The 12,210-nt window shown below is 38.3% G+C and overlaps 1 protein-coding gene across 1 annotated transcript in view; it reads left to right on the top strand.

Annotated features, from left to right (window-relative positions):
* SUGCT (succinyl-CoA:glutarate-CoA transferase) overlaps positions 1-12,210 on the top strand; it is an 866,747-nt gene that overhangs the window by 615,660 nt on the left and 238,877 nt on the right. The window contains exon 15 of the mRNA XM_019710224.2: positions 7,107-7,170. Within this exon, the coding sequence (XP_019565783.2) occupies positions 7,107-7,170 (64 nt within the window). The remainder of the gene's footprint in view (positions 1-7,106; positions 7,171-12,210) is intronic.

The raw sequence follows: 12,210 nt of genomic DNA, 5'->3' as shown, positions 1-12,210 counted from the left end.
CCATAGTAACTCAATTTATGTTTCAATGAAGATTTTGTAACCAGAATATGTAAGGAACACTTATGAATCAATAATAAAAAGGTAATTTAGCTAATAGACATGCAAATACCTTGAACAAGCATTTCACTGAAGAGGAAATATGAATGGCTATTGTAAGCAGGGAAAATATACTTAACTCATTGGTAATCAAGAAAATGCAAGTTAAAGCTTCAATAAGATACCACCTTGCAGAGATTAGATTGGAAAAACCTAAAAACTCTGGTAAATATATATACACACACACACACACACACACACACACACACACACACACACACAGAGGGTGCCAAAGAATGTATACACATTTTAAGAAAGGAAAAATCTAGGGCCAGCCCTATGGCTCAGCTGGTTGGAGCACTGTGCTCCTAACGCGAGGTCACTGGTCTGATTCCCACATGGGCCAGTGAGCTGCGCCCTCTACAGCTAAGATTGTGAACAATGGCTCTCCCTGAAGCTGGGCTGCGGTGGGCTACCGTGTGCTGCCAGGAGCAGCTGGTGGCCAGCATGAGTAGCCAGCAGCCAGTGTGAGCGGCCAGCAGCCGGCAAGAGTTGCCGTGAGCTGCTGTGAGCAGCCGACCCATGACCGGCAACCGACTGCCTCAGGCCAGGGGTAGCGCAAGGCTCATAATACCAACATGGGCCAGGGAGCTGTGTCCTACACAACTAGACTGAGAAACAACGGCTTGAACCGGAGTGGTGAGGGGAGGAAGAAGAAGGGGGAAAAATTGTATTAAAATTATAATAATATATACCAGTAACAAAAGATGAATACAAGTCATGTTTGACTTCTGCAATACAGAGGTGCTCAAAATGGTTAGCATCAGTGTGATTTTAATACAGTTTTTTCCTTTCTTAAAATGTGTATACATTTTTTTGGCACCCTCTGTGTGTGTGTGTGTGTGTGTGTGTGTGTGTGTGTGTGTGTGTATATCAATAAAGTTTTGCTAAGGATGTAATGCAACTGAAAATAATACTCACTGTTGGTGAGAATGGTTGGTACGCCATTAAAAAAATAATTTGCCATTACCTAACATGTATCCTGTGTCTTAGTTGTTCGAGCTCTAGGTATATGCCATAGAGAAATTGTTGCCCAAGAGATAGGTTAATAGCAGCATTGCTTGTCATAGTAAAATAATGGAAATAATATAAGAACAAAGTGGATTAATAAATTGGTATATTTATATAATGGTATACTTTACATTAACAGCCAAAATTGACCCATGGTCACGAGCTCTAAAATGGAAGAATTGCACAAGTAATGTAAGAGAAAAGCAACTCAGAGAAGAAATACACACTTATTATTTTATTGATATAAATGTTGTAAATGGGTGAAAGCAATCACTAAATTATAAGAGATACACACTTTTGGTGTGTAAATATGTAAAAAGTAAGGAAATGATAAAAAATTGAGGAGAGTGATAATTTGAGGATGGAAAGGGGAGTTATTGGGGCAAACTTGGAGTTTTAAACATTTTGATAATATTCTATTTCTCAAGCCAGATGTTGGATAGGATTTTATTAGTATTCGTTAAGCTTTGTATTTATATTATAGTACATCTTTGAATGATTAATATTCACATTTTTTAATTAGAGAAAAGAGGGAAAACGCTGTGTTGTGTGCATTAGCAGAAGAATAGGTTGTTACAGTAATTGTTTAAAAAGAAATAAGAAACCCCAAAATGTAGTGTTTAAATCTGATCTTTATTATCTAAGTAAAGCTAAGAGTTTACATGTCTAGTTTTTCATGAATTTATGTTTTTGCATTTTTATGGCCATTGTTTTAAGACACAGTTGAATTAACTTTTAATGTATTAATTGTAAGTCATGCCTTCAGTTATGTCACTTTCCAACTATTACTCCAAGGTTGTTGTCCTCTTAAGCTAAAGAAATGACTAAATTGATAAAATGGACAATACAATAAATGATGTTACACCAATAGTTTTTTGCTTTCAAAAGTATTATTTCATGTTTTGGAAATAGTTTTCTGAGTTTTCCCAGTGAAGAAGAATGCTATCATCATTTTCTTCAAGTGTAGTAGATTCACTTTACGTGTATAGTATATGTGCCCATTGTTTCTGTGAAATCATAGGTCACCCTTTCTGACTTTTAATAACGGTAAGTGACCATGCAGAGCCTCTCAGCATGGCCTCTGGATGGTCTTCAGATGTGCAATATCTAGGACAGATTCAATATCACCTGGAAGATGCATTAGGAAACTGAGGGAATTGCCAAGCGACACTGGATCTTGATAACTAAGTTTATAAAAGTGAATACATTTTGGAAGCCCAGTAACACAGTTCTGTGTCTAGATAACTATTAGATAGTAGTACTTCCTTTTTACTGATGAGAGTTCTGAGCCTAAATACTAAGTGCCTAGCCCAAGGTCACCTGCTGGGTTTGTCTCCTCCAAATCTGTGCCCGGGTGGGGCCCAAATCCTTCCTCTTTTCACAGCGTTTGTATCTGTGGTATCCAGGATATCCTTGGCTACCTATGAAGGAGCAGTTCCATTTATTAACTAATTGGGCTGCATGGTGCCAAGCAGTGCAGACAGTTCGTTTGGCTGATTTTCTTTCCTCAATGAATTGACTAATTTGTTTTACAGAATTGACCACATCAGCTAGTTATTTTAATGGTAAATCAAATTATGCTCATTCATTTTTTTCTTTTACTAAGTCTCCAACTGCCGGGTACCTGGCTGAGAGTTTAGGGTCAGACATATGTACATTATCATCCAAGGTCAGCCACTCATTGATTATGAAATCTTGGGCAAGTACTTGACCTCTTTAGACTTCCATCACTTTATCAGTGGACATGCAGATGATAGTAATACCTAGTTTAGTTAATGAGAGGGTTAAATGGACACAACCCATTAGCTCCTAACTCCATGCCTGACCCTAGGAGTTTTGTTGAGAAATAGCTGCTGTTATTTTGTTCATTATTGTAATTGTTAACCTTAATGTTTTATTTCAATATCACTTTTGTTCCAAGACTTTTACTTGCCTCCTTGTCCTATATCCTTCAGCTTCCTTCCAGAGGGAGCAGAGGCACTTTCTTGTTCCTTATTGGACATTGCTCTGTCATTATGGAGTTTAAACTGTGTTATACAAATAGGCTCAGGTCTCTAATTCCCTACCCTTTCTTCTAATTATAGGCACTTTGAATGAAGTTCAGTCATCTTTTTATCACCAGCCCCTTCATATAAGCTAGTACATAGATCTTCTGTGATGTTTGTTAAATTGAATTGACTAGGTCATGCCTCTATTCACAGTGAATGGATAGATCAGTTCTCTTTTGTGAATCATTGTTAATAATATTGATAGTGTTCCATTGATTTTTGATGTGCTCTTTACATGTGTCATTTGTATAGGTCATTTAATATTGACGCTCTATCAATTTCTTTTTGTTTTAATACGGCTTGCTACTTCTACTCTCGAGTTTGAATATGCCTTGCTACTTCTACTCATGACCGAGATCTCTTGCTTTCTGTAAAGATTTTCACTGACTATATAATGGATAGCATTTTTTATTTTACAGAATTTTTTTTCCAGTCATTCCTGCCATAGGATTTTATAAAAAGATTTTCTTACTTTCACTTAAACTTTTATTTCCCACATCAATTTAAGGTATACATTTTACTCTTTCCCCCATCATTAATACATTACCATTTGACTCTGTCATTAGGCTGTCAATCTGTAAATCTCTTGAAGAAGAAAGAGAGGACTTATTTTTAAATAGGCCTGATACTTTTCTAAAGAGGTTGGTGCACTGTCTACAATTTTATTCTTGTCAAGAAAATGCTTTTGAAATTTCAAGAAGAAGAAATGAAATTTAGAAAAGCTACTGAACCAGGAAAGATGTAGGGGGGATAAAATAAATTTAAAAAGGACAAAATCCACTACAAAGTTCTAGGGAAGGTCCTTTCCATATTTCAGAATAACTAAATATGTAATGAAGAATATCCTGAATGGCCAGAGTGAGGTTCTAGGCAGGAAATTCTCCCTAAAGGAAAATGCTGGTTGAACCAAGGTCTGTATTCCATGGTTGGTGGTCAGAAAATGAAACACTATTAAATTTGAATTTCTAAGTTGAAGGTACTAGAGATTGGGATGTTGAGCCTGAATGAGAAAAAGAAAAGGGAACATTTACTCTCCATTCTCAAAGAAATGTGGTAAGTGGCAGTTCCTCCCTCTCCAATGAAGTTAAGATGAGACAATACGCCTGACATGCAGCAGGAGAGATTTATGCTAAAATCCAGACAGACTGCCTGGGCTCAGAGATCATTGAATACGTTACTAAGCAGAGCAGGACTCGTCCCACAAACAAGTCTGGAGAGTTTTCCAGCATTCCGAATCATTAGGCAGGGTTTCCAAGGACAGCACTACCACAGCCTCAATTGTTCTCTGAGATAATCTGACCTGATTCACGAAGAAAGCCTATGGAAGTCTATCAACTTCAAACTTTATGTAAAAAAGTGGATGGAGACCAAACAGGGGGATAAGGCAGTTCTTTCTCAAGACTGGGACTCAGACTATCCCATTTGCCTCATAACTGTACAAATGCTCCAACAAATGAGAAACTGCAGTGAGCTTTCTTTGCCAGACATCGGGAGAAGTTATATTTCTGCTTAAAACAGAATCATTTTCAATGCAAAGAAATTGATAGGTAAGATGACAAAGTTTCATATCGGGAATCACATCTATAGACAGCATTGGGGGGAGGGCTGGAGGAAGCACGCTCCTGAAGCTGCTGGCACGGAAAACTTCAATCAGCTGCTCGCTTTTGCTTCACAAAACTTTGACATATGTCCCTTGACCTTTACCAACTATACCCTTTCACGTTTGATACTTCACGTTTGCTGCATGATTACAATGCAGCGCTAATTGATTTCGACACTATCGGTTGAGTTATATTTAGCTAAGAACACTCACTTTTGTCTTTTGTGAGTAGCACCGCAGTGTTATTACAAAGAGGTAGTCAGGAGGGCAAGAGAGATACGAGAAGAATGATTCAGTGTGCAGATAATTGTTTCGAGTGAAATTTAGCTCGGTATTTTTGTTCCTGTCCTCAGAGAACTGAGATTTAGCACCGCGGTGGCATTTAGCCCCCACCCCCACACAGACGGGGGCTGTGCTGGGCGGGCGCTAAGAACGAGCCACTCCAGAATTAAATTATAGCACAGTTCCAACACCGGCAAAAATTTTCTCTGTCCAGCTTTGGGTGCCAAACTGGTGATTCCAAAAGAGAAGCAAGGGATCCCTAGAAAGGATCTCCATATGGTGTGACGTCACCCTCAATGACGGGGGTTGACATGGTTGTTTAAAGAGCATGTCACCCAAAAAGTGGTAACCATTTCCAAAGAAAACAGTAAGCATATTTAGCCACAGCAGAGTTATAGTTCTAACCTTAAAAAAGTCACCTAGGAGGTTGTCTTTTTGATGGTTTATTCCATAATGGGACCAAAAAGCTCACTGGAAATGAATAAAACCTGACACTTGAGCTCTTTCCCTGAGTTTTCCAAGTGAGAAAACATTTTTACTAGTTTATTTATTCTATGCTCTTTTGCTCTGTGAGAAGATTATATAAGACTATGAATATGCAAATTTTGCTTTCACTCCAGGCTCAAAATGCTATAGAACCCTTACAACTTGCCATTCTTTGAGATGTTGGCATGAAATTGTGCTTCATGAGTGACCTGTACTACTGGAATACTTCTGTCCTTTAGATCCACATACGGAACAGGAAGAGAGAAGCTCTCCATTTGTTAGGTAGTGCCGGTGAAACACAATTCATGTGTAAGCCATGCATATGTCTCACTGAATAGACAGTAATAGTAATAGTACATTGAATTTTGGGGATTCTTTGAGACAGTATCCCCAGATAGCCTCCAGTTGTTAAAAAACAAAGAGCTAAAAGAAAAAAAGGAAATATCTTAGTAGCATTTTCATTTGTGGGATTATAAAACATTTTGCATCCAATAATTCGGCTTTTGTGTCTGGTGTCTAATTCCATGTCCTCTCATCTCATCCTCTTCCAACAGCTGGAGGGTACTTGATCCCTGGCAGACTTTGTTTTCCTGCCCACCCCATAGGAAAAGCTACACCCCCTGTATGCCAAGGATTTCAGTAGCTCTGATTCAGTAGTCAAGCAATTCAGCAGCGGGTCCCATTTCTGCTGGCTGGGCACTGAAACATTGCCCCTGTCCCAGTAACTGGCTTTGAGTCTTAACCCCGAGACCAAGACTACCTTGCGTTATTGATGGGACACCAAATACCTCTCTTGGTCCCAGTGCAAAAGAATCTAGTCAGCCCTCTAAGATGAGGTTACTGGCTTTTTTTTTCTTAGTTGTCTCCCCCACCCTGCCCGCCCTCCACTGACTGCAAAATAGTGGAGTCCTAGTTGTGAAACCTAGTCTTACGAGTAAGGTCCTACTACCACTGAAAACATCTCTGGTTTCAATCTCCTGCTCAGGCCTCTGACCTGTCCCTCCTCTGGGGTATCTGTCAGTGGGCCCTGCTCATTGCTTCTCATAGCAGCCCTGAATCTGCCCACTGCCAGAAGTCACTGGGCTTTCTGATACTCGGATTCACCTTTCACACTGGACTGACGCCCCACACCTTCCACCGAGTAAACTGACAGGAGCACATCTGCCACCCCAGATCTGGTTCCTTCAGTCTTGTTCTGCAGTTGAGCTTGGCCAAATCTTGCTATGAAGTAATGCAGGAAGAGGCTGAGCTTTAATAGTTAAAGGATCATACATACATGAAAGGGGGGAAATCATACCCTATATTTAGGAGCAATTAACGTTTTTAAGAGTGGGAAGACGATAAAAATGTAGTTTGCTAATCATTGAGTCTTCTATTTTTTTTTTTTTTGGCTTCACTTAGTGTAATATAAAATGAAACATGATTTTCATCTCAAATATTTGCTTTCAAATGAAAATTTCAAGCATCTCTGTGTTTTTCAATATCTGTATTCTATGGTCTCAACAGCTGGCTTTCCATCTACCTTGAGATTGAAGATAATTTCATTTTGTAATGTATTTTTCTCTCTGTTTTTACATTTTAAGGTGTTACACAATGGCCTCGTTATGGAAATGAAACATCCGACTGTGGGGAAGATATCAGTCCCAGGTTTGAAATTTTTTATTTTTCTTAACACCTACCTTAATTAATTGTTCCCTATGCTGATCACACAGGTAGCTGATGATCCCCCAAACAAATTGTCAAGACATTCTCCAAACTTTTCATTTTGGATAAAAGAATCACATCTACAAGAATGCATGCTGAAGCTATAGAACTGTCTTTGCTCTAAGGAACACCCGATCAGCTTGGTGCCAACAAAATGCTCGTATTACCTAACTCCATTTTGTGTAGTTATGTACTCACAAGAGTACATTACATAGTTGCCAACAGAATGATAATGATAGATATGGCAAATATTATGAAGTTACGCATGGTTCATATGAGAATGTGAAAGGAAGCCTTAATAGAGGTGGTATCCAATGAAGGCTATTGGCTGGTCAGGCCGGGGCATTTTCTTTCCAAACTATGGTTCAGGGCATTGATTTTAGTTTTGCAGATCAAGAAACTAAATGTTTTCAGTAAACTCAGAATATATTGAAATTTTGTAACTTGACTCATACCAAACTCACCAAAAACATTTTGGCCTGAGCCAAAATGCCAACTTTTTTACTTCCAGGGGGAGTTCTCTTTCCTTGTAGCCAGAAACCTCATGCCTACTCTCAGAGTGTTCAAACTGTACTGAGAGCGTATGACCAACATGTTACTACCCACACACTTCTCTAGTGATCATAATATGACCATCCCTCAGATCTGTTGCCTCCGCTCTGGGCATTGCTGGAAAAACACTCCACATTCTTCCTCACTGTGTCCCCATTTTCCAGACTATATACAAACCATACACTTATTTTTTTCTTTTCTTCTGACAGAACATAGTGAAATTAGTTAGGATGTAACTTTGGTCATTGTTGTCCTGAAACTATATCCTTGTCACCTTGCTTGAAATTTGGGTATTTCCCGAAGTCCTCAATCACGGCAGTTAACTGGCATTGAGCATTTACCTCTACAAGTTTTGGGTCTCATTTATTGAATAATTGCATTGTTAATTTCATTCTAGATGTGATCTAATTTTAAGATTTGGGATCAGCCTGACAATAATGTCCCAGAACAGATCAGGTAATGACTATTGTCATGTAAAAAAATAATAATAAGAGGGAACTATGAAGAATAAATCAAGTTGAATAGAAAATTCTAATGCATAGGAGTATAAGGAACATTATAGCTGAATTAAGGAAGGTAACTAAGAGAGAGAGCAGGTGTGGCATGTCAGAGATTGGGATCACATGTTAACATGGAAATACTATATCGTGCAGAATGTGGTGAAGAAAACATGCTAATAAAGGGTAAGGAAGTTGTTTATTAATTCATATTATTGAGCATATAGTATGTACCAGGCAATGCTTTGGGTCCTGGGAATGCAAAAATAAACCAGACTACTTGGCCCCTCACCACATGGATTGCATACTCAATGGAAAGTCTGATGATAAAAGCAAGCAACAAATGTTCCCATAACTGTAAGTTATGATAAGTGCAAAGAAGGGGAATTAATATTGTGCTGTCATAGTGAATAATGGCAACAGAAGTGACCTATGTTAATTTGGTTGATCAGAGAAAGACTCTCTGATAGGATGTTTTGTAAACTGGGAATTGATGGATAAAAAGAAGTCGACATTTGGAGAGTCGGGGAAGAGCATTCCAAGCAGAGGGACCAGCATGTGAGAAGACCCCAAGGTGGGAAAGAGCTGGGTGGTTTTAAACCAGTATGAAAGGTGAGGAAAGAGGACAGGAAATGAGACTGAAGAGAGAGGCAGAGCCTTGAAGCCCCACTGAATTTGGTTTCACTCTATTTTTAAGCAGGAGAGTGAAATGACAATTTACAACTTGAAGCAGGGAGTCGGGTTAGGAAGTTATTATAGGAATTCAAGTGATGATATCTTAAATTTGGATAATGGTAATAGCAATAAAAACAATGGCCTTGTCAAAAAAATGTAATCACAGTTCTTTCAGTATAAAAAGACTTCAAGAAAAATTTTGTCCAGTAGTTTTTAATTTTAATTTTTAAACAGTGGAACTCATTTTCCAAATGAAGTCTCAATACCTAACACAGATCAAAACAGTTTTACTGATTGATAGGTTAGCATTCCAACTGTTTAGCTTTCTCCCCCTGCTTCCATCATTCTAGTATCCTCCAAATGCCTCCTTAGAACCATGGGCCTGGAAAAACAATTCCAGAACCTAATTTAATTCCACACATTTACAAATGAGGTAATGTAGTCATTGATATCCCCAACACAAGAGAAGAAAGGGTAAACATTTGAAAGTTAATACAACTGTTAGCATGATAGTAAGGAATAAAGTAACTCAGTGGCCAACCTAGAATGAACTCATTGGATGCAATACTCTCTCAATAAATCAGATGTGAATTTGCTCTTTCCTGGTAAATAAATGAACAATCAGTCTCAGGAAGAGGAAAATATTTTTTCAGATTCCTAAAGAGGAAAGCATACCCCTTTGGTTCACTTTAATTTATAAGTGTATCTGTTAGCTATTGTCACAACAATGCTGTGTAACAAATAACCACAATAATCTCAGTGGCACTAGAACAGAAGCATTTATTTGTTCCTTGGATGTGGATCTGCGTGGAGGATGGCCAATCTGGGCTGGGTTTGCCTGGGTCTCACAGGCGCAGGTCTGGCACCTGGTGAGGCTGGCTTCTCACTGTGAGTTAGGCTCAATTCTGCTCTGTGTCTCCCATGTGATTCTCATGGCAGTGGCAGTGGTAGAAGAGCAAAAAGCCAAACAGAAACTATGATGCCACTTAAGACCTTCTGCAGAACTAGCAGAATCCTTCTGCCCGTATTGTATTGGCCAAAACAAGTTCTAAGCTGTATCCCAAGAGGTGGGGAAATATATTTTTCTTTTTAAGTGAAACTGCAAAGTTACATGGCAAAGGCATAGGGAGGGGTAAACTACTGGGGCCAAAAATTCAACTCACCACCATAAAATTCTTAGATCTATAACAACATTTTCTTATCCTTTATTTTTATCTTTATTTCTCTTTGGAAAATTCTATTTTTGTTTCTTTAATTTCTGTAGGACTTAAGCATATTTTCTGTGTCTATCTTATTGACTTACCGTATATTGTTTCTATAGAATTATCAACATAGGCAGTCTCAGACTTGAGATGAAATGGATGTGTTTAGGTTATTTTTGGAATTAGTGTCTGATTTATCTCAAGGGCAGCACATCTGGACTGTCCATGAAATAGGAAAGACAATTCTTCTTGTAGACATCAGGTAAGATGGTGCTATTGTTTCTTCTAATTCAGTGTATCCCAGTAAGAGGTCAGTCAGATAGGATAGGAGTTGTTAAATTCAAAGGGAATTTATCAGTAAATAATTAACAATTTTCCCATGCATTGCTCTTTTCACTGATTTTATTTACCTATAAAACTTCAAGGGATGTCCCCTTTGGACACCTCATGAATGCTGGAGAAATAACTCAGATTCTCCCACAATGCTTCAGTGAGGTGACTCTGCCAAAACACCTGAAAAGTGGGTAGACTTAAAAGCGATTTTATGCTACACTGTTTGCTGCTTAGCCAGTGGAGATACATTTTTGAATTCATTAAATGTAGGTCTACAGATTTACATATATATCTGCATCTTTACATTTACAGTAAAAATCCTGTTAACATTACTTAAAACTACTTACCTCTATTTCTTCTGTTATTAGTGAACTTCTTGTAACTTCTTGTGATATACTGAATTTTCTGTATGTTGTACTAATTTGCCTGAAGCATTTTTCTTCATAGTTACTAGAAACATCTCTTGAAGAACAGTGATAATTCTTATGTAAGGCTGATTACACCTTTTTCAGAGATGTAGAAATCCACAGCATTCCCTCAGATTCTCAAATTAGAGTTCCTATATACTCCTAATCAATTAATACTTAAATGTTCTGATCAACCAATGTTTAATATGCTTTGAACAGGGATGGGAAATTATTTACCCATTTACTCCAGAATTCTTACTGGCTACTTAAATAATTATTGAAAGCATTTAATACATTGTTACTATATTTGCAATCATTACCAATATTAAAATACAACAAGTAGTATTATCTAAATTATCTCCTTTATTAATTAATATCTATTTCCGTATGATATGAGAAATACTCCCTTTTCATATCATTTTCCTACCACCTTGAATCTACAGTAAATAATTAAGAAAAACATTTCATTTGCATATGTATATGTCATCATTAAAGCATGCAAACTAGTTAGTGCTCATGAATTATCTCTGAATATGATTTGTGGTTATACTAGTGCTGTTGTTTTTTATTTCAGATATTTTTCATGAGACTAGTCTTTCACCTGAGCTTTAAAGCCTACTTTACAATTAAAGGTGGAGAGAAACTAATAAAAATTTATTATTAATGGGAGTATAAATAAGAAAATATATCATCCTTTTCTTTGCCAGGCTTAAGTATTCTAGTGTTCTAAGAATCCCCAATAAGGGGAATAGTCATTCATTTTAGCTCGCCATTAGTGACAGAAGTGTCAGCACACTGGGCACAATGTACTAATATGCTCATATTTAATTAACACAACCTAATTGAGTGCCAAAACTTCAAACACACACTCACTCACAGCCACACCCACAGAACTGAACTCATTAAACCTATTGTCTTCCACATGTTACACGAAGCTCTGGTGACAGAGCCAGATCCGAACAGGTCCGGTCACTCACAGAGCTTACGCTACCACTGAAAGGCAGTGTACAATAAATACACAAGGTGGGTGAGTATTTCCATGGAAAACCAGAGTCTACAGTGTGATGCTCTGGAAGCACCAACCAGGGAGACCTCACCTAGTGTGTGGGACCAGGAAAGGTTTTCCTGAGAAGTGAAATGCAAACAGACGCGCAAACAATGACCAGGTATCAGCTGGGCCAAACAGGTGTGGGCTGAGGGAGCACTGTGGAGCCCTGAGTTCTGGTGCACTGGAGGAGCTGCGAGGGGCTCAGATGGAGAGAGCAGGAGGGGCGGGCTCTCAGTTACTCTAGGCAGGTAGCCAGAGGCCAGAAGAAT

Source organism: Rhinolophus sinicus, linkage group LG09 (genome assembly GCF_036562045.2).
Source record: "Rhinolophus sinicus isolate RSC01 linkage group LG09, ASM3656204v1, whole genome shotgun sequence".
Taxonomy (NCBI): domain Eukaryota; kingdom Metazoa; phylum Chordata; class Mammalia; order Chiroptera; family Rhinolophidae; genus Rhinolophus; species Rhinolophus sinicus.
Note: the sequence above shows the minus strand (reverse complement) of the source record. Positions and strands in the feature narration are given on the sequence as shown.